Below are 26,422 nucleotides of genomic sequence, written 5' to 3' on the forward strand. Positions count from 1 at the left end.
CATTTGTTATGTTTTCCTGGAAGATTTATCAGCACACTTTACTCTTGCAGGCAACCAATTTGTGTTTTCTCACCTAAATTAGCAAGAGCCCTCTGACAATGCCTCTGTCTCAGATTCCTCGAGCCAGGGAGGGGGCCTTATTTTCAATGAACCCCGTGCTTTCAGCCGCTATCTCTGCAGCCCGGAGGGGGCTGTTTACCTGAGCTGGGCACCAGAGAGCACTTTTTGAAGAAGAGACCCTACCCGTTATCTGGCTTTTAACACGAGAAAAGAATTCAGCGCCGCCTTTGGTCCTTCTGCCTTGTTTGTGCCATCAGGTCCCCTGAATTTGTGACAAACAGACTTTTGGTGTACTCAGCCCCTTGGGAAAATGCAGATGTCCTCAACTCGCTTCTTTTAACCTGGGTCAGGCAAGCCCAGCTCCAGCGTGTGCCTGCCGGGGAAGGAGGGAGCGCTCTTTAGCTCTTCTGCTGCAGAATGAGTTGTGAAAAATGAAGAGCAGGGGAAAGAGGGGAGAGAAAAAAAAGACAGTAAGAATTCTGGCTTTCCACAAGTTGGCTGCTGTGACCCTGTGCCACCCAGCTACGTGCTGACGGTGACCCAACGCCGCGATGCTCCAACAGGCTGAAAGAGGCGGCTGTCCCCACGCTGCTGTGACCCCAGGGCAGTGCCCACCAGGCCCTCATGCACTCAGCAGCAATCTGCCTCCACCAGGGTGCCCGCTGCTGGCCTGCCATACCATCCTCAGTACTGCTATGCCCATTGCCAGGCCACCGTGCACACCGCAGTGCCACCGTGCTGCTGGGTGCCTGGGACGCACAGCCCAGCCCCATGGGATACCATGGCAGGAGAGCTGAGGTAGTTTTCCTTCTTCAAAACATCATTAGGATTGAAAAATGAATCTCTGGCTTGCACGTTTTGCATAAATACATGGTAAGTTATCAATTGATGTTCAAATAGCTTAATTGAGTTTGAGAGGGGGAAAGGTCATTTAATTGGTCTATATTGAAATGTTAACAGAAACAGATATGAGGAGGAATAGACTTTAATGGCTGCAGTGTGGCACTGATGTCTGCATTCACTTGCAAAATTGTTAATTAGGGCACTTTGGTAGTTCATTTGCTTTTGTATTGATGTGCTGAGTCCAACGAGAGAAATTGGGTCTGTATATGGTATTTACAGAGACTTACTTGCCCTCAGGAATAAAGGAAATAAAGTGTAAATCAGAGCTGGTTTCTGAATGGTGCTGGTGCCTTCACTGAGAGGCTGGCAGCTATGCGAAGTGTTGTCTACTAGCAGTGCATTTTCATGTGTGATTAAGCCTGATAGTTATATTTTAGCTTCATTTTTCATCGTATGTGTAGCAGTTGTCTTGAATAACGCCTTAACATTTTCAAAGAAGTTTTGTGTATGAAGTTTTAAAAACTATATTAAAACAGATCGTCTTGCAAAAGCAAGGAGCTGGATGTTCATTTTAGCCCTGGAGGAAGGCATTATCTCCTCGAAGGTACTGCAGGGATACATGGAGCTGCAGTTTGTGGCCTGCAGTCATCAGAGCCTGGGAAATCACAAAACCAGCTCCTGGTGTGTGCTCTAAGTCCACCGTGCCTCTCTTGCAGAACTTAAACCTTTAAGGTAGTGGCATTTTGTACATGGGAAGGGCAAAATCGTGCTGATTGTCCACCTGCATTTTTTGTGGGTTGTAATTGCATGGATTAATCCTGGTGCTGTTTCATAATAGACTTGCTGGATGCAAAGCTTGCTATTTGAATTGGCTGCAGGAAGGCTGCATTGTGTACAGTGTATAATCATACATTATACTCTGGGTACTCCTTATAAACAGAGGCAGCAAGAAAAAGCAAGTGCAAAAGAAGGAGCTGCGATTCGTCACTGTTACAGCAGGGATTCTGCTGTGGAGCAGGCTAGGAGAGGATATTTTGCAGCAAAAAAAGCCTCAATCTTACAGCTCTGAGATGAGAAGGACGTGGTGTTGGGTGCAAATACTGTGTCACGGTAGCTCCTCGGTGCTGGCTGCTGTGTAACGCTGTCATTGCGGGACAGAGCTTTGGGGTTTGGGCTGTGCTTTGCCACGGAGCCTTTCTTTAAACTCCTGGGGTGAGGGTGACATCAGCTTCATTTGCTCGTATGTATTTGGGAAAGTGCTTAGGTGGAGATCACAAATGTGCACACTGCAGCTATCTGGTTCTGCAAGCTTAATCAGAGTCCCAGAAAGTGTCATTGTGGCTGCATGCAAATGTATTTACATAGGAATGGGTCTGGGGCTCTTTAAAGAAGGCAACAAAGTTGAAGACCGAGGCCAACAAATAAATGAAAGTTTCTCTAAATCCATTGGATAATAGAGGCAGTGTTAAGGCTAACCACAGTGTTGAACTAAACAGAGGGATTACTCCTGGGTTTTGCATCAGTTGTTTTCTACCGGGTGGCCTCACTTGTCAAAAAAAAAAAAAAAAAAAAAAAAAAGTTTAACGGGAGAACATTCACATGGCACATTGAGAAAAGAAGTATGCTTAATTCCATCAAAGCTCAGAAATCAGTCATTAATTTATTCTAACCTCCGATTGTTGGTCATTTGTGAAACATCTGGCCTTTAAGTCAGAGGAACCCAAACACGAGCACAATGTGGGCTCCTCTGCAGATGGGGCTGGGAGCGGCGCGGGCCGGGCTGAGCGAGGGGCTGCCGCTCATCGCTCCTGGGACTTTGCAACACGTTGAAATGATTCCTTCAGTTAATTTAGTCTGGAAATTAGATTATTGTTCATTTGCATCTTGGAAAAGTTCTGCCATTAAAAAAGAGTCTCTTGCTTCATGGTGAGTTAACAGATATTTAGCAATCTTGCAGCTTGCTAGTCAGAAATAGTTTCTAATGAAGTTGAAATTTGAGATAGAAAATGTATAAAAGCTTTCAGGAAAGACATACCCTATTTTCCATATGGCTAAGTAATTGTTATGATATTTGTTTTAAAGCTGGACTTAGACACTCCTGACTGCCCTCTAATTTGATATGGCTGGTCCAGACGATTCTTCTTGGGGAAACTTTTGCGGCAGAACGCAGTGAAGGAGATAAATAATTTTGCAGCTAAACACACATTGCGAAGTATAGAAAATAATTCAGTCATCTTCGCCACCGTGCGTGTAACAGTCTGCAGGTTACTCGGCTCTGCGAGGAGTTTGGATGAGAAGGAGCAAAGTGATTAAAAGCAGATTTGAAATAAAGGTGGCACCTCGGAGCTGGCAGAACTCTGCCTTTTGTTCGTCTTAACATATTCCTGCTGCCTCGTGCTGCAGGATGGGGGCTGCTTTCGGCTGGGGGGGAGGAATGACGGGCAGCTTAAACACTGCCTGTGCCCCAGGATGAAAGCCACTGCCTTTCACATGGGATGTAGACGTGATGTAGGGATGTAGACATGGAGATCTGCCAGTTCTGCAGTCAGGGCATTGCAGGGCCGCATCCCTGCCCTTACCTGCCTGTGCTATTTGGGGCCTAAAGGTCAAGGATCACTTGCTGGCCTGACAGACTGTGTCCTTGGTAGGAAGAGGCTCGCTCTTCTGGCAAGCGTAGTGATGCTGTTTGGGCATGTGACAAAAAGAAAGAGTTTTGAAGGGTTTGTGTAAAGCGGATCTTTCTCTTAATATTTGTTTATCCTTTTCCTCATTGCTAAATAAATAGACCTCTAATCCCCATTCCATTGTAAAATCTACTGTGTCAGAATAATGGCCGCTGTAACTCCTTTCGAGCCAGGTTTGATCCTTCCATACCAAAGGGGTATCTGCAATTTTGGCAGTTGGACACATCGTATTAAATAATTGAAAGGCTGAACTAAGGACGAGTCGATATATGTGGGTTCTCAGCATTTGCTTGCCACTGCCACAGCATGGCTTCAGTTCAACAGCAGGAATTGGAAGCTGTCGGGTCGCACGCCCGTGTGGCTGTCACACTTGGGCTCCAGCAGCCCAGCATTCCCCAAGCACTGGTGTCCCAAGCACTGCCAGGGCGGTGGAGGTGAGAGCAGATCTCTTTAAACGTTTGTGGAGCACAAGGTTTGAAACGTTGCTTCGAGAGCACGCAGATGATGGCTGGCACAGGGGCTCTCGCAGCGCTCTGGGAAATGAGCTGTTGACATTCTTTTGGGTCATCATCCGAGAGAGGAGGGCAACCGCAAGGATTGAGCAGATAAATTCATCCCAAAAGACCTTTATCCATTCCGTTGCAACTTGGAAACGTTTGTGTCGAATAGCAGCATTAATGTAGCCCTTTTAGCCCTTCAAAGTGAGCCTTATGTTAAAAAAAAAATAAATCAAATGGCTGGAGTAATAACTTCTTTAGGTCTTCTAAGAGGTAATTCGTTATTTACATAATTCTGGAGCATAAACCAATCTTTCCTTCAAGAGGCTCTGAAATAGAATTGGGATCTTATAGAGGGAAAGAGTCTCTTTTGAATTCTAATCGACTGGATCTGTCTCAAATGCATTCCTAGTTGATTGTAAACAGCAGAATTTAAATTAATTTCTTCTTATCTTGTCTTTTGAAGAAAGCTAGCAACGTGTTTGAAAAGTTTTATTTTAAAATGCAGCTCAGAGGTTTTTTTTATTTTTTATTTTTTTACTTGATGAAACAGGTGTTAGGCAGGATGGGTTTTGACAGCCACATGATTATACGTTCGTCTGGGTTATTATGAAATAAATAGGAAAAAAAAAAAACTTTTTGACTTGAACTCGAATGATACTATATGGGCTGAATGTGCAGGAAAGGTTCCCACAATGCACTGTGAAAACCTAGGCTAACAAACACCCCGCTGTGTTGAAAACCCCCAAAAAAGACAAAAGCACAATGAAATAGAAAGCTTACCACCGGTAGCTTTCAAAACGACAAACTAGGCAAACTATACATCTCCACCACTCCAATTTTGTCAGAATGCTAATGAGCCTGCTCTGATCTTTACTCGGCTTCCCGTGTTTTCTACATCTTCAAGGACCACATGGCGCTAGCAAAATAAAGACAACTAAATGAGAATTTCGAATGCTTTTTGTGTTGGGACCTGGTGCCTTTCAGTTGACGCGCTCGTTGAATATTCTCAACTTAAAAGCGTACAACAGGGGGCTGGGTATGAACTTTTTAGCAGGGGAAAATTTGTACAAAAGTAAATTAGTGTGATGGGGAAAATATGAGAAAAATTTCTGATTAATTTCCACTCTATAATATCAATGACACCTTCAGCCCCTCTCATACTCCTCGAACAAGAGATGCTGATAAAAGATGAATGATTCTGTGTTGTTGGCAGTGAATGTTTAGTGGTTTTTTAATAGCAGCATTCTACATAAAAGGCACCAGGAAGTACTCTGCATTAGCAGTTGAGATCACTAGTTAATAGGATGATGTCTTTTAGCTTTTGTCACAAGATTATTAGAAAGGATGGTTTCTCTTCTCATCCTGGCATACTTTGGAGTGCTTCTTGAGCACGAGTGCTAAAATACAGGTTTCTCCGTATTGTTTGCCATGCAAAGTAAAAGCCCTTTTAATGCAACACCTTTTACTATTTTTTTTTTTAACCAGGTGATTTTGTCATTGATCTCTTATCTGCCCCCTTTAGCTGTATTAATCACTTGGAGTGTTCTGCTTCTCAATGGGCACTTGATGATGTATATGTGCACAGATTCGTTATCAAAAAATAAATCCCTTATATGCTCTGCACCTTCACAATCCTGATTATCGAGCTGTATTTACCAGACAGCATTATACGGTCTTGAATGCTTCTTGCTGGAGTCCCTCGGTCTGTAATGGGAATTTGCACTTGGTGTGTGCCGCAGCCCCCAGAACAAGTTTTGGCTTTTCAAACCAATTGTACTGACATTTCTTTGGCATTTTCCAAAGTGAATGTGGATTTGTGTCCACCAGCGTTAATGCTACAGGAGGAAAATTATAGGTGTTCAGTTTTGCATGAGAGATGGTCTCTGTTTAGAAGTTGGTTTTGTCACTGTCCTCCCTACCAGCAGGAAGGGATGCATTTGTATACTAGGCCCTTTTGCATGCTTATTTCTTCTTTCTAAATACACCTCCTTGGACTAACTCCTTTCTACCCAAGCTCGTGTGTGCAGGCTGCTGTCGCTGCCTGTATGGAAGGCAGAAAGCAGGAGAAATGCTGGTGTGTATGCATACAAAAAAAGTTGTGTCTAGGTAGGGAAGTCAGTGTGATCTTCTCATGCTTTCCTACCTTACCCAAATCGTAAAGTACAACTTAATAACCCCACAGCTCTTACAGCAGCGTGCCACACTCGCTGTCCATTCCTTCCTGAGTTCTCCAGGTCAGTTTTCTTTCAGTTTCCCTCCCGCCATGTTCCATCCACAAAGCCGCCTGTTTTGCCAGTTCCATCCTCTCCAACCTCCGACTCCTCCCAGCAGCTCCTGCGAGGCGGTCTGGTTGGTTCTGCTGAGGGTCCACCAGCCAGATGGGCCTTCCTGGGTGCCCAGTATTCCCGCAGTTCCCGTTGGGCAGACTCTCCGGGCTGCACCGCAGCATGGAGCTCGGCCTTGAGCTCCCTGCTTCTCCTGGATCTCAGATCATGTCTGCTGGGAGAGGTTTGCTTCCCAAGAGCAAATGCAGACAGCAGTGGTCAGCCTTCCCCACTTGAGTTCATCCCACTGTAAAGAAGCCCAGCGATGAAATGGCAGCGGTTATTTATTTTCTCAAAGCAACATAGCTCTGCCATTGGCTGCCCGGGGGCTGGAGAAGAAGCTGGCCTGCTCTCCATGCCCTCCCCAGCTGTATCCTCATCATGGCAGTGAAGGAGAGTGCCTGAAGGCAGCACTGCCCGCATAGCAGGAGGCTGCTCTGGGAGAGCCCTCAGCACACTGAATAGACTTGCAAGCCTTCCAAAAGTCTTGCAAGACCCAACAGACACTTGCTTCTTTAGCTGATTTTCCATCTTTCTTTGTGGTATTGCAGTATAAATGGTCTTTCATGTGGTCAGCCTAGTCTCTGGCTCAGTGCCTGGAAGCTGGCGTTCTCCACAAGCAGGGCCTGCCTGTAAAGAGAGCGGTGAGGAGAAAGGCACTGCGGTCACCCTGGGGCTCCCAGCTCACGCTGTGCTCTGCAGAAAGCTCTCATTTTTTCTCTCTTTTCTCCCCTTTACCACCAAAACCACCTTTTCTGTCAGTGCTGGGAACCGTGGAGCCCTGGGGCGCCTTGGCCTAGCTAAACGTGCCCGGTTAGCCCCGGGAAGCTTTAGGTCCCAGAGGTATGAACCTGCCAGCTCCCAATGAGAGCAGCCTCTTCAGTGACATTGCTACGCGGTCATATTCGGTGCCAGCCATCATCTCACATCAGGCAGCTGTTTGGGTTAAATTCACCCCCGCCCAGTTAAGAAGTTCTTTTTTACTGCACGCCACCCCTTACTAGACCAAGACTAAGCATTCTGAAGGAAGCATGCCCTTTGGAAGAGCACAGTCCAAAGACTTCAACTTCCCTCTCACTTCAGGATCTTCACCAGCCACTAATCGCCTTGTGAGCAGGTAGGTGGCACTGGTCTGAGAAGTAGCCACAAGCCGTTGAGTAATTACTGTCACTGGTAACAAAGCATCCAACTCTGCTTTTTGACCTGCAAGCAAAATACTCTGTCTGCCAGATTGCCATCCAGCTCTTGGTGAATTTCCAAGTGAGAATTGATGTTTTTTTCCATGGTTTAAGAGGTTCAGATGTCCCAGTTAACGATGCTTGTTTCCTGTGCGGCAAGCAAAGGTTTGATGGCTTTCCAAAGCCCAGGCTTCTTCTGAAATTGTGTCACAGGAGCAAATTTGGGAATGACAAATTCTGGAGGGTAGAAAGGGACAAGTGTTGATTCTGTCTTGTGTGAGCATCCCTGCAGGCATTGTCCTTGGGAAGGAAGCATTGCTGTTTTATAGGAGCCCCTTGATTTTTCACTTGACTCTCACCCCTTGCTGTCTGAATTTTGGGCTATAAGCTATGTGTTTTCTTCATGTTGATTAATACCTCCCATTTAAAATGTATTTATTCTCTTTATCAAGACCAGGCATTGTGTTTCTGTTGATTTTCTGTTATTTTCTGATGGCTACTGTGTTGCACAGGTAATAATCAGCACTCTCTCCTCTTACATGGAAGTTTGTGTCCTGGGACAACCTCAGGTAGTCAGGCCTGGGCTGCCAGGCCATGGGCTGCAGGCATTTATATCTCTGTGTTAGTCTAGCTGTGGGTAGGAGAAATCCTGGCGTGGGCTGCGCTGTGGTGAGAGCCCCAACCTGTTTGCACAGTTCTCAAAGTTCTCAATGAGCTCTCTGATTTATTACATTTCAGAAGGCAAAGAAATTGGACGTTTTCTGCTTGATAGTAAGTTAATTTGATGTGTTCTTGTGATAAAGGAACTCCCTTGGCCAAGGTTCTGTTTCATTAGGGTTACCAGTGCTTTTGGGGCCAAAGTAGTCAGACTGCAGTGCAATACAGCTCAGCCTGGCAGATTCTTGGCAGTCGGCACCCATCTTTATGAGACTTCATTGTGTGGACATCAACGTCTCCTCAACTGCTCTCAGGCAGCAAGTTAGTGGCCATGCATTTTTCTTCACAGTGCTCCTTAGGCATTTTCCCATTCAGAAAAATTGTGCAAGGGCTTTGGCTGATCGCTAGCGCTCGCTCCTGCAGGGCCATCTAAACAAGACACCCACCTCGTACGTCTCCTGGTGGCTACTCTTGTTCACTCCAGTGATTTTTAATAACCAAGGAGGTTGTCAGTCAGTGAAATAAGAAGTATTCTGGAGGAAAGGTGAGCGTGGTAATGCTGGAATGGAAGGTGTGAAGCTCGAGGTTGAGCAGCCCAGCTGTTCACACTGCCTACTGGAGGCTTTCTTTCAACACCAAGAGCTTTTCAGAATAATGTAACTAAAATTCTTGAGTTTTTCCACCAAAGTTTTTCCACTCTTGAAGGAAGCTAGCCCCTGTCCTACAGCAGGGAGGATTCCTCACTCCTGTGTTTTCTGTTTGTTTGTCAGAGTATTTATTGGTACAGCCTTGCCTTCCCCCGTTCAACATTCAGCCCGCTTTTAATTCTTGCTGAGCTCTTAGTTTCAACATCGCCTTGTGGCAACGCATTCAATGGTAAGCGCCGAGGCTTTGGGCACAGAGAGTTCTTTTATCGGTTGTGAACACACCGCCTTCAATTTCAGTGCATTTCCTCAGGTTCCTATGAGACAAGACGAGGCACATCCTCAAACTATTCCTTTATTTGCTGTTCATGTTCTCCTTCAGGTAACCAAGCCAATCTGTCCGGTAGCTCCTAGTACAGAAACTCGTAAAAACCTGTCCCCCTAATTGCCCGAATGCAGCCCGATTGGTTTTCAGCAGGCAAACAAACACAGTGCTGTATGCTTCCAGAATTTGTGGAATTTGCCAGCGTTCGGACAGCCCACGGTGGTCACCTTGCTGCTGTCAGACAGCAAACAGCACAGCTCTCAGAGCACAGGAACGGGTCGAAGTTGCCAATTCCGGTCATTATTCGCCTCGCTCCTGCTCCCACGGCTGGCATCCTGCTGCTGCCCTCTTCACCCAAGTGCGCCGAGGGAAGAAAGCTGCTTCTATTCTGCTTTAAAACTGTGGGTAAACAGCAGCAAATGGGTGAAGAATGGGCTCTGTCTTAAGTAGGTTGTTTTTCGTGTAGTTCTGCTGAGGTAAATGGGGAGATGGGGAGCTTTCTGTGTTTAACATGACACCATGGCGCACACTATACGCAGTGCAAATAAAATTTGAAAACAATTACTGCTTGAGACAGCATGCAAAGTGATTTCTGTGAACCTGTTATTTCTTGCCAGACCAAATGGGCTGGTAGGGGATGCTGATAGAAAGCCTTTATTATGTATCTGCTGTAGGTTGTAATTCATTTTTGCACAACGGCTAAATACATTTACATGTGAGGATTTTTTTTTAAAGTATGAATCTATTGGCTTATCTTGACAGATTTACAACAGTGTATCATGTAGAGGAGTTGCTGTGTTCATCCATTTGCACTGCAGACCCATCCTGTCCCTGCATGTTGCTACTTTTTCTTCTCTTTAAGTGGTACTCAGGGTGTTTTGTAGCACTTTAGTCTCTGTTTTCTTAGCGATGTACAGTTTCACTATGTTAATCCATATTTGGTTTATCTAGTGACTGGCTGCCCAAAAGGCTTTAAAATAATGGATCTAATGGCACATGTACGTCCCAATCGCCGGCTGATGGTAAGGGTGTGTTAAAAGTATTTTCAGCAGGAAAGAAAGGGGGGAAAAAAAAGCAGTTTGCTCTTTGAAATTGGTTCAGAACAGGCATTTGTCAAAATGCCCCTTATTTAAATATTGAACAAATAATTAGCTTGCAATTCAAACAAAAATCCATTTGTAAATCCCAAAGAAAGTGAAGGAAAAGGTATTTTATAAAGCCTGCCTGGAGGCTGTGCAACGTGAAAATAAGGCAGTCCCTTGTATTGTTCTCCAAAAAACGGCAACATACACGCATGCTTGTAATTCTTGAGCGTTGAAGGTGAAAATTGGCTCAAGTTGTTCCTGAATAACAGTCATGAAAATACTGTTAGAATGTGTGTGATGAACCATGGGAGAAAATAAAGTTAGAGCAGGGAGGGGAGCTGTTTTTTAGTGGTTGTTTGGTTGTTTGGTTGTTTTGTCTTTCGGCTGTTATTCAAATTGTGGCTTCCTAGGACAACAGCATCAAACTTTACGCTGCAGCCTTGCCTGAGCCCTGTGTGGGAGATGCCCCTGCCAGACGCACAGCGCAGGAGCTGGTGGAGTTTCTGGTGTCCGAGGGCAGAGTTTGGTGTCCTGGGCTACCCTGGTGGCCGAGGAGGGGTCTGGGGGATGACAGGTGAGGGGGAGAGAGGAGCAGGCATCCCTCAGCGCTCCAGCCGGACAGTCTGATCAGAAAATGGCGTGGAGAGAACCCCCTTCATTTCCTAGCAGAAGGATGGAAGCAGAGTGTATCGGTTGGGAAACAGGAGGAGGAGAGGAAAAAGAGGAAATAAATGAGCTAAACCTTGTCGGCTCTGGCCTCAGAGCATATGTAGCAAGCAAGCACGACACGGAGGGCTGTGCTGGGTGCTTACACAGAGATGTGCCGAGCTTACGGCTCCCTTCGGTTCTGGCTCGGCGTTCCTCCTGTGCGCTGAGCTCTGAGGCCGCGCTCAGAAGTCAGCGCTGAGCTGCAGGGTGAAATGCAGAGCCGTAATCAGCACGAAAGAGAATAAATAGCTCTGCCTGGTAGTTAACCAGGTGAAGTTAAACACGGTGAGATGAGTTCGGGCCTTTTCAGCGAGCTGACAGTCCTTGTTTTGAGCTGCGGTGTAAAGTGCTTTATCCCGAGGTGAGGTATTGTGGCAGAAGCTCACTCTGCCTCCTTCCCCTGGCCGTGCTGGAATACAGCCTCCTTTCTCTGCCGCTAACAAGGCTGCTTCACCACCACAGCCCACTCTAAGTAATTAAATCAATCCTTTGTACTTACCGTATTCTCCTCTAGTGACGGTACTAGATCTGATTATATGCTTCATGCATATTCAAAGTACGGCACTGACAGCTCTTTAATGAGCTCTTACTTAATCAGCGCGAACAATGTTCATCTTGTTCTTTTTTTCCTCATACATTAGAGCTAGGAACAGTTGGGGAAAAAATGAAACATCCAGCATTCATTTGAAAAATATATTGTACTTTGAAAAGTGTCTAAGCTGGGGAAGTTGCATTCTGCCCTTTAAAAGTCTGATGGACAAATTGGATTACTAGTATTGGATTAAATAACAAATGGTGAGAGGAGAAATGAGAAAAGCTCGCTGTGATCACAGGCTTTAATATTTTTTGTTACTTATAAAGCTGAAGGGGTCTTTAACCAGTTATTAAAGTCAGGATTAATTTGTAATGGTCCAACTTAGTAGCTCTAAAAGGGTTTTGTTGTTGTTGTTGTTGTTTATCCAAAACAATGGTGTAGTGCTTGTATTATGGGAGGAAATGTAAGTTTAAGATCTGTGGGCGAGAGATAGATTCCCATCCCTGCCCTGGCGCAGATAAGGGCTTTGCATGCGCGGTATCGATCCGTTCTCCAACACGTTTCCCGCTTCATTTAAATAATCTGTACAGTGGGTTGGTTTTTTCAGAGCCCGGCACAGATATTACTCCCATTTTAATTTTCAGACCTTTGCAGAGAGGGAACGAAACCCTCGTTTCACACTCGGAAAGCAGCCACGAATGCGAGCAGCGAGGCAGTGGGGTTCTGCAGGGCGGATGTGTGCCGAGCCCGGGGAGAGCGGTGAGAGGCTCGGTGCATTTTGTTCAGGCACTGCCAACGTGGTTTCAGCTCGCAGGGCTGCTGTCGAAGGAGCGCTTGGTTTTTCTCGGCCAAAAGTGTTTCCACCAAAGGAGAAAAAAAAAAAAAAAAAAAGCAAATTAGCGCATGGCACCGGACGTACTGAAAAGAGTTATTTAAAAATCACACGTCTGGTGGCTCATCTTTTATTTCGCTTGCCTGGGAAGAATCTGTTTCAGCCCCGTGCACAAGAATTTAAAAGCTTGTGGTCAACAAATAAAATATCACCATCTAGCGCTATTAATATTGCACACATGTGTCATTTTGCTGATCAAAAAGGCCTTCACCGGGGTACAATTGGCCTTTTTCCAAATGGCAAGCTTTTTCTCAGCTTTTTCTTTTTTCTTCTTTCTTCTTTTGTTGCTGCCCGGGGATTTGTGCCTATCGCAGCCGCTATCACATGACTGGTGTCAGGGCATCACATGGTCCGAAGTGAATACAAAAACAGCTACCGAAAAGATTAAAAATTCGGTAAAACAATACCGACTTTGTTAACTCTCTTTAAACCAGCCCAGCCGGAGCACGTTCTGCGGCCTTCGGTGTCAGCACAGGATCACTGAAATAACACCCTTGGGAGCGCTGACCTGCAGCTTCCCTCCTTGTGCACCGCTGCCAACTCTGTCTGGGGGGACACAGTAAGGGAAAGAAGTTCCTATCTCAGGTTTAGGTGCTCGCCCTGAGGTTGCTCATTGCGAAATTAGTGCCAGAAGTTGACCAGTGTTCCTAGGGCCACGTATTTGTGGCTGTGACAACTTCTGTTCACTCGCTGTGTGGTGATCCTGGAGCGGGCAAAAGCAGTCCTTCCCTCTGCCTTGCCACCCCCAAATAAATGAGGGCTGCTGGGTGCATTGCCACTGCCAATTGTCACTGCTCCTAACTGCAGACCCCATTAGTGGGCCCGATCCAGCAGTACCTTTGATCTGTAACTTAGCAGCAAACTCTACCCATGAGTCTTAATCCTCTTTGGGGCACTGCACAACTGCTGAATATCATCGTCAGTGCCGTGCAAACGTGGCGTGATTTTTTCTACACAAAACCAGCAGCAAAGGTCCAGGGGGAGAGCAGCTGTGCAGCAAGGCACACACCCCAGGAGCAGCCACCCACCAGCAGTGCCCTGCTGCTGCTTCCTGCTCCTTCCCTTGCGCCAGTGCCCTCAGATGGCACATTCAGGGCCCTTGAGGTGCTGCATGCCTCTCCCAGTGTGCCCCGATGGCCTGTGATCCTGGCTGTACTGGGCTTGCCTGGTGGTCCTGCCCACCACAATGGGTTTGGGTGCAGCAGGATTGTTTTTTTCATTGGGAACATAGCGATGATATAGTTTACTTCAGAAGTAGACTTAAAATATACGATGAAAAGTGTCTGCTATCAAAGTTCTATTTATGAAGCTAACAGCTTTGGACTTCAGGACTCCTATAGTGCAGTGCTGTGATAGTTGTACCATGGGGACTCTGCCTTGTGATGCTGTGTGATAGGGGAGGTGGATCCTCCGACAACTGAACTGAAATACACAGCTTAACTTGTGCAGTGCCACCCAAGTAAAGAAGCACTTTCTATTGCAGGAAGAAACACGGAAGAGGAGGAAGCTATGATGCAGGAGTGGTTCATGCTGGTTAACAAGAAGAACGCCTTGATAAGACGGATGAACCAGCTTTCCCTCCTGTAAGTACAGATGGACACACATAAGTCCAGAAGGCCGATTTACCTGAATATTTACACAGCAGACAGGCACAAAACTTCTTTGCTTTCTTGCCATCGGATTTTAATGTTTCCTCAAGAACGAGGAACGCAGGCGATCTGCGCAGCGCATCGGGGAACTTGTTTTCCTCATATTTCAGACCTGACAGTGCAGAGCGTGCAATGACACGAGATTAACCAGAGCTGTGAAAAAATATGAAACACGAGGCGTAGGTACATTTCCAAAGGCCCTACAGTAGAATCAGGTTACATTTCAGAAGCGGGCGGGTGGCTCCGCGCCGTGCCCTGGCTGAAGGAAGCTTTTCCCAGCAGGGAGAGGCAGCGCTGGGTGCAGCTCTGCTCCCTGCAGCTCAGCTCCTGCGGTGTGCCACCTAGCGTGCTGCCGTGCACAGGAGATTCCACCTCCAAACATCCAGCTTTTCTAATCCCGGGTCTAATTTTCATTATTCATTAGGGCAAAATGTATATAGGATGATACTGCCGGTGTTATCTCGGCAAATATGATTCTGTGATTCTGTGAAATAGGCCGATGCTGGAATCTGCTCGTTAGATCCGGGGAAATGCTTTACGTTTGGGACATTCCACAGCAGCAGCTCTGAGGATGGCTGTGAAATAACTGTTTCCCTCAGTACAACAGAGAGCATTAAAGGCCCCGTTAGCCATCGTGCGGGGTTTTAAGTTTGTGTATCACTTCTTTGGAGTAGCTTAAACTTTCAGAGAAAAGACGGTCGCCAGTCCTAAAATCAATGCAAGTTAAAGGTTCTTTTAAGTGTTTAATGATTTAGTAATTAACATATTGATGAACTTTTGCAACTCGCCTAGGGAAAAAGAGCACGACCTGGAGCGGCGCTACGAGCTGCTGAACCGGGAGCTGCGCGCCATGCTGGCTATCGAAGGTAAGCATTGGCTGTGCTGCTGGTAATGGCACGCAGCGGGTGCACCGGGCCTCGGTGCCATGTGCAAGGTTCAGTCAGGAAAAATAAAAATATGGGGCACCAAGCATGGTGTCCTTGGCATACGTGTAGGTGAAAGCACTAAGGAGGTGCAGGGCTGGTTTTGGAGCAGCGTCGCGCTGCTTCTGGCCGCAGAGACCGGACAGAGTGACCTGCCGGAGGGAGCTCTGCCTTCTGCCCTGCGGGTGGGTCTCACGCCAGCACCTTGCTGGGAAAAAGGGCCTCCTTTTCATGGCGAAGCGGTGCGTTTGCCAAGCAAACACTTGGTTGGGGAGACACTGGGATCAGGGCAGAACCACACACCCGTTTTCTCCGTTCTCTGCACTCCCCGTGCTCAGTCACCTCACCTGAACAAGGCCCAGGGGCAGATTGACACGCGGGATCAGGGAAACAGCCCAAACTTTCCACAGGGCTTTGGAGTGAATTGTACAATAATCCTAGGGATGATTCATAATAAAAAATAAACATCCAGATAGCTTAACCCACTGCCTGCATTATTTTCTTATTTAAATATCTTAAGTGTTTTATAATGCTGTGCTGCTTATAGCTCTCAGTCACAAATGCTGTCGTATAGTTCAAAGCTGTTTGCTTAAAAGTTAATCCTTTGGGCTCTGCAAAATGGACCTTTTGTCTGATCAATGCAAATTGATTTTGCTATTCGGTATTGACCTCTTAACCCTTTGACTGTCCATGGTAATTTCTTTCTTCACCTGATAAGGTACCTGATCCATAATAAATCGATTCTAATTAGTTTGGAGACTTCACTGGCAGCGTAAGTTTGGAGCAGGAAAGCAGCAGGTTGCAGGTAGCTTTTCCTATCTGTCCATCTGTGGTTGTGTTTCTGCATAAGGCTGCCTGCACCGTATCCTTGGGTAAACTTGGGTCAGGAATGTACACACAGCTTGCTGCAGAGACAGCTGGATTAGCAGGGAATCATACCACTGCAACAGTCAGTACGTGGAACGCTCTAAAACCAAGGAGGACGTGAGAGATACTGTGCTTCAAACCTTAAATCTAAATGCTCGGTGGCCTCACCCATGTGTTTCTGTCTGGGGATGGCAGAGCAGCCCTGTGCTGCTCACACTGACTGGGACAACATCTGTCTTCTTTACTTTTCTTTTCTGCAAGTTCAGAGCGCGATGCTGAAACCCAGCAAGGTTTTGTCTTTTTTTTTTTTTTAATTTTTTCTTTTTCTTTCTTTCTTTCTTTCTTTTTTTTCCCCACTATTGATGATAGAGTAAACAGGGGCTTAGGGAATAAACGGAGGTGCGCTGGAAAATTTGCTTATTATTTTTATTTATGCAACAAAGTCTGTGCTGAGAGTTTTGCACCATAAAGGAAATGGTTACCCCATCAGAAGTTTTGGCAGCGCTCTGCTTCTACCTCAAAGCCCACAAAAGGAGAAGTCCTCCTAACAAAAGGACAGCAAAATGCCAAAGAGAAAGCAAAACGCAGCCCAGGGCCAACCGGGCCGTGTGTCTCAAAGATGGGGTTGTGAGGCAGAACGCCGACCCGGGTTGGAAAGTAAAAAATGAATCAAAAGAACTCCTTGAGAGATGGCGATTGCTGCTGGGGCGAATCGCTGTAACTTCCACGCGTGGCCGTGCTGCTGATGTGTTCCACAGGCAGTTTGCCCTGCTGCTCACGGCGAGGAAGGCTGCGGGCAGAGCCGGCTGCGGGACGGGGCCGCGGGGTGCGCGAGCGGCTGCAGCGCTGCTACGAAACAGGAGAGCGCCAAACAAAAGCCGGACTTTTTATCCGCCTCCCTGAGCTGCAGAGATGGGAAGGGGAGCAGAGAGCAGCTCACCGCTGCCCGGCAGCTCGGCAACACGCTGCTGCCCATGTGGGGCCGGGGACGCGGGGCCATCCTTCTGCACCGCACGGCCCCAGTGCCGCCTCCACCCCCTTTCCCTTCTTTCTTTTCCTTCCTTAATTCAAGATTTAATGCCTCCTTAGGAGAGATAAGTTCGTTTTTGCACACCTTGGGAGGCGGGTGTTCGTTTTCTGCCCAAGAAATGGATCTTCTTTAGCGTTTTGTACATCTTGATTTATTCCTGGCTTCCAGTTTGAAGTGGGTGCTCTTCTAAAAGGATTTATGCATAGGTTCACTATTTTTGTAGTTATGGTTTATATGATAAGCTTTTTATATTTAAAATCAATATGTAATCCTGTGGAGGAGCTTATCCTCTAAAACCCCATTTGTAAATCTATTTTAGCTTTGTTACACCGCACAGCCCGGTATCCCATAGATTGATTAGGCGCAGCACAGAATCCTATCAAACGGGCTGCTCTGATGATGATGCAAACTCTTTCAGGATTGCTAGTTGACTGGAACCGCAGATAAGGGCTGCCTGCCATCCCCCAACGCGCTCCTTACAAAACTCCCGTTAATTTCCATCAAAGTGCCCGGCTTCGTTATTGCGGCGCCGGGGCTGCGGGTTTTCCCGCAAGAACTTTAGCCCGCTTCCACTAAAGCATTTCTATGGGAACCGGCCGCCCGTTTGCCCCAAGTAATTATATCACTGTGAGCAGCGGGGGGAAAAAAGGCAACGCGAAGTCAGCGAAGAACTGAAAGCGTTTCTCCTCCACTGCGAGTTTCACAAACTCCATCACTGCAGCCCGCGCGGTGCCCACAGCTCTCAGCACTGAGCGTGGAGCTGGCCCTGCAGCTTCGTCCCACGGCTGCATGGGGCTCAGCCCTTCCAGCACCGAGGGCCCTCGGGCACAGCAGGTGGGGGCCGCCTGGCACCCCGACACCGCAGGGGGGGGACCCCAAGGGGCTGCTGGTGGGACGCTGTTGGGCGAAGCCAGCTTGAAGAGAGCTCCATTAGGGAATGTGATCCTACAGCTCGGCGCCGGCCCCTCTCTTTGCCACTCGCCACCCGAGAGGGGGACAGATGGGTCTCCTTTTGCGGGAAACGAAGTAAAAGCGGCACACCGCACGTCTGATCTGCCGGGGATGGGCAGACGCAGGGAGCACGGGACAAATCGTTGCGTTCCGTTGACGCGGTGTCGCTGAGCCCACGGGGCAACGAGAAGGGCAGCTCGTAGAGGGGACCTAGCAGGAAAAAAGAGTAGGGCCGAGCGAGGCCGACGCTGAAATATTCGCCCGATGTTCGCCGTTTGCAAAGCCGTAACTGCGGCTGAAAATGGGGAGCTGAAACGAAAAAAAAAAAAAAACAAACAAAAAGGAAAGGAAAAAAGAAAATACGTTGCGAACAGCTCGTGCGGAGCCGCGCCGGTACCACGCGGGGTGCGCTGCCCCCGGGGGTCGCTCCGCGCTGCGCCCCGTTTTCAGCGCTCGCCGCGCCCGTCCCGAGGCGGCCTCGTGTCCCGCGCAGGGAAAAGCGGGGAGCGCCCGTGCGGCTTTTCCCCCTTTTTTTCGCCTGTTTTCACCCCCCTTTTTCTTTTTTTTTTTTTCGGAGCGGTGTCCCCCCTCTTCCCCCTCACCCCCCCGCCGCCTCCCTCCCCATTGTTTACCTTCCTAATGAGGGAGGCGGGGATGGCCGCGCGGTGAGTGACAGCGGCAGCCCCGGGGCACGGCCGGGACGGGAACGGCGTACGGCTGCGGAGCCCCTTCGGGGGGAGACGCTCCGGGTGCGGAGTCCCGCGGGGAACAGAAATCACGGGGCTAATCGCTAAAAGTCGTTACAAGAATGAAAAGGCGAGGCGGGCGGCGGCGGGCTGTGCCGGGCGGGGTGGCGGAGAGGCTGCGGGCTGTGCCCAGTAGGGCAGAGCCGGGCCGGGCTGTGCCGCGTCGGGTCGGGCTGCGTCCCGCCGGGCCGTGCCGTGCCGTGACCGTGTCGTCCCGCCCCGCAGACTGGCAGAAGACGGAGGCGCAGAAGCGGAGGGAGCAGCTGCTGCTGGACGAGCTGGTGCTGCTGGTGAACAAGCGGGACGCGCTGGTGCGGGACCTGGACGCGCAGGAGAAGCAGTGAGTGAGAGGCGGGGGGGGCCGGGCTCTGTGCCCCCGCTCACCCCCGGGTGTCTCCGCAGGGCCGAGGAGGAGGACGAGCACCTGGAGCGGACCCTGGAGCAAAACAAAGGCAAGATGGCCAAGCGGGAAGAGAAATGCGTCCTGCAGTGAGCGGCGGCCCCGTCCTGCGCTGCCGAAACGCTGACGAGAGGCTGCAAAGAAAGAAAAATAAAGAGAAAAAAAAAAAAAGAAAAAAGAAAAAAAAATGTTTTGCAAAAAAATCAAATCAAATCAACCCCCCCCCAACACACACACACACACACACACAAACACACACACACTCTCCCCCCAGCCTTCCCATTCCCTCGGGCCGGAGCCGGCGGGTCCCGTCCGGAGCTCCGCGCAACCCCGGGTTCGTGCTGTAGGGTTACAGGGGCCCGAGGATACAACACCGACCCCACGGGGAAGGCCTCCAGGCCCCGGCCCGCCCCCCCCCCTCAGCCCCCCCGCTGTCCCCGGGCCGTATTTATTGCGCCGGGCCCCGCGGAGCCCCCGTTTATTTATTACAGTGCCGAGAGACGGAGAGAGCGTTTTCAATAAAAGCCGAATCTTTCTTACCGGACCGAGCGCCTCCTGTGTGCTGCCGGGGAGGGAGAGGGGGGGCAAAGTTTGGTCGGTCGGGTCGGACCCGACCGCGGGGCGGGGAAACTTCAGCGGGGCCCGAAGCGGCGGGGGGGGATCGGGGGGAGCCGGGCAGGGAGCGCCAAGCGGCCTTCCTCTTCCTCGTCGTCGTCGCCGTCGGGCTTCGGGGAACCGCCGCCGAGGAACCGGGGAAGAACGAGGAACAGAGAGAAATAAAGAAAAAAAAGAAGGGGGGGGGGGAGGGGGGGGGAGGCAGGGGGGAGTGAAAGCCCCGCGGTGCGGTGCGGTGCGGTGCGGTGCGGTGCGCGGTGCGCTCGCGTTCAGCTGTAGCGCGGACAGGAGGCGTGTTGGGGTGCGCACACCGCCGCTGAGCGCTCCCGGCCCCGCGCCGCGCCTGTCCCCTCGGGTTTCTCTTCTTTTTCTTAAGAAACCCACAAAGTTTGGAGCCCTCCGGCGCGCAACTCCCCCCCCACCCCACCCGCCCCGCTTCCTCTCCTAGGGAACCGCCGCGTCCCGTCGCCCGCGGGGCAGAGCGGTGCGGGAGCGGCGCGGAGCAGGGGAAAGGGAGAGGGTAAGGGGCTGGGAGCGGTGCGCGGGGCAGCGCGGAGCGGTGCGGAGCGGCGCGGGGTGGGCGGGGGGGGGCCCGGGGCCGCGCTGCCATTGCCCGGGCGGCTGTCAGTCAGGCGGGGAGCGGCCGCGGATTGGCGCCGGGCTGGTTACGCACGGGCTTTGCGCGCACATACAAGGGTAGGGCGGCGCGGAGGCGATCAAACCTCATCAGGGCCGCGGCTCCATCGCCCCGACAGCGCGGGCCGGCGGCAAGGTAACGCGGGGCGCCCGGCCGGGCTGCGCGCCCCCACCGCCCCCTCCCGGGGGGGCCCCGCTCCGCTCCGCCCCGCGCTCCGCGGCCGCGCAGGGGGGGCCCGGCCCGACCCGGCCGGGGGGGTCCCGGCCACGCCGCCCCCCGTTCCTCCCCTCCCCCCCCCCGCGGCCCGGAACTCCGCGCCCGGTGCCGGTGCCGCTCCGCGCTCCCCTTCTTCCCTCCTTCTTTGCAACTCTCGTCCATTTCTAATTAAAACGTCCCCGTCCGCTCGCTTTTAAATTAATTAGACTTCCCTCCTCCGGTCCCTCCTTTTGATTCCTAATCCAATTATCTTTTTAAATAATTGCTTTATCTCTCTCCATCGCCGGGCGACGGTGCCTCTCGGCGCTCGCCCGCAACTCGCCTTCGTTTCGAAAAAGAATAATTATTTAAAAAAAAAAAAAAGAAAAGAAAAAAAAAAGAAAGAAAGAAAGAAAGAAAGAAAGAAAGAAAGAAAGAAAGAAAGAAAGAAAGAAAGAAAGAAAGAAAGAAAGAAAAACTCCCAAACCGCGAAGTTGCGGCTCGCTGACCCCGCTCTCTCCCCGCAGGACCGGGCCGACCCCGCTCCGCTTCGCCACCGCCGCCCGAGGACCGCGCGTCGGCGCCGCGGGACGGACCGAACACTGCGCGGCGGCGGCGCGGCTCTGCCTCTCGTCTGGGGGCTCTTTTTGTTGCGTTCGTTTTTTTGGGCTTTTTTTTTTTTTCCCTCTTTTTCCTCATTTTTTTAAAAATTATTTCTATTGCGACTATTTTTATTTTTATTTTTATTTTATTTTTAATTTTTTTTTTTTTTTTACTTTCCTGCGGGACGTCGGAGGAAACCCGCCCGGCTGTTAGCATGATGTCTTACCTCAAGCAGCCCCCGTACGGCATGAACGGGCTGGGGCTGCCGGGCCCGGCCATGGACCTGCTACACCCCTCCGTCGGGTACCCGGGTGAGTCCCAAACGCGACCCCCCCCCCCCTCCTCCTTCCCTTCCCCCCCTGGTTTCGTTCGCTTCCGCGGGGAATTTTAAGGAAAATTTAAAAAGGAAAAAAAAAAAAAAAAGAAAGAAAGAAAGAAAGAAGGAAAAGAAAAAGAAGGGGGAGGAGGAGGGGAGGTGGAAGTGTGGTTTATTTCCCCACAACGAAATCTCCACGGATCTCCCACCGCGTCCGGGCCTGATCCTTCCCAAGTGCTTCTCTGCTCACCCCGTCTGCAGCGGGATGGGGTTCGGCCCCGCACGGCAGTGCCGTGGGACCAAGGGGTTCCATAATGTGGGGTCCACAGAGCGGAGGGGGGGGATGCTCCGAGGACGCCCCACCGCGGGGTGCCGGGGCCGCGCGGTGCCACAGTGACGGTGCCTGCCCGCAGCCACCCCGAGGAAGCAGCGCCGGGAGCGCACTACCTTCACCCGCTCGCAGCTGGACGTGCTGGAGGCCCTGTTTGCCAAGACTCGCTACCCCGACATCTTCATGCGGGAGGAGGTGGCCCTGAAGATCAATCTGCCCGAGTCCCGAGTGCAGGTACTGCCGGGACCGGGGCACTCGGTGCGGTCGGCCATGCTCAGCCGGTCTCCCTGGGGCGTGCGTGGGCTGTGCTGCTCAGGGGAAGGGGCTTTTGTTTATTTTCTGTTCACTTGTAATTTTTTTCGATCTTATTTAATTTGTATTCCCCCGTCCACCTGCCCTGTGGGGTTAACAGCCCCTGTCCTGCCTTGCTGCACAGCAGCAGCCCCGGAGTGCTGCCTGCAGGGTGGGTGTGCGGGTGCTGGCCCTTTCCCCACGGTCGTTTGTTGAAGGGTCCTGAGCTCGGTGGGCTCCCTTGGCCTCAAGCCCCAGTGACCCCAGTACAACAGGACAGGACGCCCCACTCCTCGCTGAGGGCATTTGGGGTGATGCCGTCGGGGTGCGGGCAGGGCTCTGTGGGTGTAATGGCGGGGTGTGGGTGCGGGTGAGGCCGCCCGGCTGCAGGAGGGCAAGCAGGGCCCCCGGCTCCTCTCGCTGCCGCTCATAGCCCCGTTTCCCCCAGGTCTGGTTCAAGAACCGCCGCGCCAAGTGCCGGCAGCAGCAGCAGAGCGGCGGCGGAGCCAAGAGCCGCCCAGCCAAGAAGAAGTCATCGCCGGCCCGTGAGAGCTCAGGCTCGGAGAGCAGCGGGCAGTTCACGCCGCCGGCGGCCGCCTCCAGCTCCTCTGCCTCCTCTTCCTCCTCCAGCTCGGCCTCTTCAGGGGCTGCAGTGGCAGCCGGGGCTGCCCCGGCCTCCTTGGGCACGACGGCCTCGTCCATCTGGAGCCCGGCCTCCATCTCTCCTGGTGCAGCCCCGGCGGGGGTGACGGTGCCTGAGCCCCTGCCGCCCGCCGGCGCGTCCTGCATGCAGCGTGCGGGGCCCGCAGCCTCCGCCAGCTACCCCGTGTCCTACGGCCAGGGCGGCGGGTACGGGCAGGGCTACCCCGCACCGCCCTCCTCGTCCTACTTCGGGGGAGTGGATTGCAGCTCCTACCTGGCCCCCATGCACTCCCACCACCATCCCCACCAGCTCAGCCCCATGGGTCCCTCCTCGGTGCCGGGCCACCACCATCACCACCCTCTGAGCCAGAGCTCAGGCCACCACCACCACCACCATCACCACCACCACCAGGGCTACGGTGGCACCGCGCTGCCCTTCAACTCCTCCGACTGCCTGGACTACAAGGAGCCGGCCGCCGCCGCCTCCTGGAAGCTCAACTTCAACTCCCCCGACTGCCTCGACTACAAGGACCAGGCCTCCTGGCGCTTCCAGGTCTTGTGAGGGCCCGGCCCCACACCGACCCCCACCCCAGGCCTCCTCCCCGCTTCGGCAGCGGCCCCGTCTCTCCTGACTGATATTTATTTGCGTCCCGCGCCCCTCCGGCCGGGTTCTTATAATTATTATTTTTTTAAACGGAACGGAAGAGGACTTGGAACACAAAAACCCAAAGGCTCCCTGCTCCTGGTTGGCCGCGCTCCTGGGATGGATGAACACCGGCTCCAGCCCAGCGCTGCAGCCGTTCCCTTCAGCTGATGCTCCTGGGCCACCGTCAATGGCGATGAACCCAATGCAAAAATGCAACTTTAACATTTCCTTCTTCTTTTTTTTTTTTTTTTTTTTTTTTTTCCCTAAAATTTTATTTTTATTTCTCAGTTTTTCTCCCCTACCGGGGCCACCTCCGTCCATCCGTCTGTCCGCCAGGGGCCGGTGGGGCTGGAGAGGAGGAGGAGGTAGAGGGGGGGGAGGGAAGGGCTGCTTGGCCGACCCGCAGACCAAAAAACAAAAAGCTTTTTGAAAAAATTAAAAAAAAAAAATAATAAAAAGGAAAGAAAAACAGGAAAAAAAAAGTTTTGGGTTCTTTTTTTTTTTTTTCTTTTTATGTTGTTTTTACTTTATTTTTTGGGGGGGGAGGGAGGGATGGGGGAATGGGAGGGAGCTGAGCTCCTTTGGGGTAAATGTGGGGAAGGGGAGGTGGTTTCCTGCCCCCTGCCGTGGCCCCGTAGATCCTTCAGCCATGCAGTGCCCACCAGCAGACCCCAAATCGAACCCCGTGCTCACTCTCCATGCTCTCTCTCCAGGGGTTCCCAGCAGGACAGGCTGTGCAGGGACACTTCTCTGCGGGTGCAGGCTCCAGGCTGCTTTTAATTAACGCTGCTAATTGGTTCACTGGCCGGGCTGCACCACGTTTCCCCGTGCGGGGTGGGCAAGAGCTTCCCAAAAGGGCTGAAACCCTGCTGATGCAGCGCTATGCGCTGGGGACCCACGGGCAGTTCTGTGCTGAGAGGGGATGCATGGCTCACCCCGGACGGACAGCACGGTGGGCACACAGAGGGGTGCTCGGCACCGCGACCTCAGACGCGCTGCCGGCGTTTCCCTGTTCCCGCTGTCGGCTGCGACTCGGTGGGAAGGGGAGGGGGATTATTTCTCATGGCAATTTCCTCCCCAAAACCCCATTTATTTTCCAGCCTTGGTCTTGTCTCAGCTCCCAGTGCAGCCGGGAGCCCGGCGCGTCCCCAGTGTGGGGGGAGCAGAGGCACTGGGGTGCTACAGGTGCTTTGGGAAGAGCTGGAAGGCTGTTGGGTCGCCCTTCTCAGAGCATGCAGGTGGAATCGCCACCGCCGGGCGATGCGGGCAGCGAGCATCCTGTGCCACCTGCTGTAGATAGAACAGCATTTACGGAGCGGCGTCGGGTTTCTATGCCGGCACCGGCTGTGCTCGTCCCAGCGCCGGTGCCCTCGCAGCCCTTCTTTACGCAGGGAAAAGTTGTCCCAGCGCCCACCGGACGCAGTGCCGTGCGGGCAGCGGTGAGCCGCTCTCGGCAGCTCCGCTCATTGTCTTGCAACGGGCGAGAGAGGAGCCCCGCCGCTGCGCTCCACCTTATCCCATCGCCGCTAATTCGGGCACAAGAGCAGCAGTAACCTCATGTAAAATCCCACTTGGGTCCGAGCCCCGGCTGGGAAGTGCCAGCGGCGCTCCTGGTGCAACGCCGTTCCCTCGGTCGGGCATCAAAAGCTTTCGGAGTGCGCAGGGCTGTGTGCTGGGGACAGCAGTCCCCGCTCCTCCAGGATGGGACTTTTGCAAGAAAACCACCAGAGGATTTTATGGAGGGAAAAAAAAAAAAAAAAAAAAAAAGTGAGATTTTAGGAAACGGCGCTTTGCATCTTATGTACATTTCTAGTATCACTTCCTGTATATTTTTAAGCCGAAATCCTCTTAGCATGCAAAGTAAATAGATTATGATATAGCGAAGGATTAGGAATCCCTGTCTGGTGTCGGATTAATCCCTCACACAGACCATCACTCGCGCTGACAGAATCGTGGCTGCCGTTCAGCACACAGCTCTGCGTTCCACGCTGCCCCCGCCGTCCCTGCGCACCGCCCCACAGCCGGGCTCGGGGCTCTGGGGGAGAACTGCTGGCCGACAGCAAGCACACATCTTTTATTGTGCTCCATACAGGTGTTTTGCTCACAAATCGCTTCAGATTTAAAAAAAAAAAACAAAAAACGTTTACAGCTCACCTTCCTTTTCAGGACAGAAAAAAACAGTTTTAAGACGATGGTGATGGGATGGAAGGGGGAGGGAGCCCCGGAACCCGCCCTCACGGCCCTAAACCCGGCGATGCCGCAGGGCTCGCTGCCCTCGGCGCGCTGCGAGGGGCCGATTGGGATCGGGGCTCCGATGGAACGGTGCTTAAGAGGCTCCGCGTCTTATTTTAAAGGCAAAATAATGGTTATTCAGCTGAGATGATACAGCGAGATATGAAAATGGAGAGCATTCTTAGCAAAACGCCGCTGACTGCGAAAGGCACAGAGGTATCCTGAGTGGAGATGTTATCGGCCCCTATCTCAATGGAACGGTTCTCGGAGCCTGAAGTGGAAATTCAAATCTGCTTCCGAGCACAGATTGCTAAAATATATAATATAGGAGAAGTTTATGGCTGCGCCCAGTGCAACCAGTCCATGCAGTTAGCAGGGAGCTGCAATTAGTCCATTTGTTAATGTCAGTGAGTGGCATGGGAACAATGTCACCAAGATGTAGGCACATGTGGGGCATGGCCATGCTTGCCATCATAGGTCTTCTTCTCCGCCTGGAGCTGGGCCTGGTGGGCTCTCCACAGACGCCACGGAAAGGGTCACACCAGCCCCAGGTGCACGACTTGGAGAGAGCCTCTGCCCAGCGGCCCCTGCAGGGAGAAAATCAGGACAGCATGGATGGGGAACATGCCCTGGTGCTCCCACTGCCACCCGCCCAGGGACCGGGGGCAGCCCTGACCCGGCAGCACGGTGCAGGGCACCGCTCCCCACCTTCTCCCCACTCCCACCCCTCCAGTCCTGGCTGGAGTGTGAAACTTTATATTTTAGTTAACATTTTAATTAAAACATTCCGCCAGGACCTCATGGCTGGGCTAACGTCAGCAGGGAGCCAGCCAGGTTGTCAGAGTGGTGTGGGGATGGCTTTTTGCATTCCTAATACGATGCAAATAGCGATGGAGGCAGAACTATGTGCACA

The 26,422-nt window shown here is 51.5% G+C and overlaps 2 protein-coding genes and 1 long non-coding RNA gene across 14 annotated transcripts in view; 2 read left to right on the forward strand and 1 right to left on the reverse strand.

Annotated features, from left to right (window-relative positions):
* Nucleotides 1–19,417, forward strand: part of EHBP1 (EH domain binding protein 1) — a 196,866-nt gene extending 177,449 nt beyond the window's left edge. For 7 of the 12 annotated variants that reach the window (XM_048938416.1, XM_048938419.1, XM_048938421.1 and 4 more), the window contains 4 exons: nucleotides 13,919–14,018; nucleotides 14,877–14,950; nucleotides 18,827–18,941; nucleotides 19,004–19,416. In XM_048938416.1, the coding sequence (XP_048794373.1) occupies nucleotides 13,919–14,018; nucleotides 14,877–14,950; nucleotides 18,827–18,941; nucleotides 19,004–19,094 (380 nt within the window). In that variant the 3' untranslated portion in view covers nucleotides 19,095–19,416. Of the gene's footprint in view, nucleotides 1–13,918; nucleotides 14,019–14,876; nucleotides 14,951–18,826; nucleotides 18,942–19,003 lie in introns of all 12 variants that reach the window. The other 5 variants (XM_048938420.1, XM_048938427.1, XM_048938424.1 and 2 more) reach the window with 2 other exon arrangements.
* On the reverse strand, nucleotides 14,957–18,812 carry LOC125690232 (uncharacterized). The gene is made up of 3 exons (XR_007375560.1): nucleotides 18,488–18,812; nucleotides 16,989–18,164; nucleotides 14,957–16,778 (listed from the first exon to the last, which is right to left on the reverse strand). It is a non-coding gene; the product is annotated as an uncharacterized LOC125690232 (long non-coding RNA).
* Nucleotides 19,418–21,223: 1,806 nt separating the features above from the next.
* Nucleotides 21,224–23,525, forward strand: OTX1 (orthodenticle homeobox 1). Its single transcript, XM_048936091.1, has 3 exons — nucleotides 21,224–21,362; nucleotides 21,781–21,932; nucleotides 22,438–23,525. The coding sequence occupies exons 1-3, from the start codon at nucleotides 21,266–21,268 to the stop codon at nucleotides 23,191–23,193; spliced, it is 1,005 nt and encodes a 334-aa protein (XP_048792048.1). The 5' UTR covers nucleotides 21,224–21,265; the 3' UTR covers nucleotides 23,194–23,525.
* The last annotated feature ends 2,897 nt before the right edge of the window (nucleotides 23,526–26,422 follow it).

Source organism: Lagopus muta, chromosome 2, assembly GCF_023343835.1.
Source record: "Lagopus muta isolate bLagMut1 chromosome 2, bLagMut1 primary, whole genome shotgun sequence".
Classification (NCBI taxonomy): Eukaryota; Metazoa; Chordata; class Aves; order Galliformes; family Phasianidae; genus Lagopus; species Lagopus muta.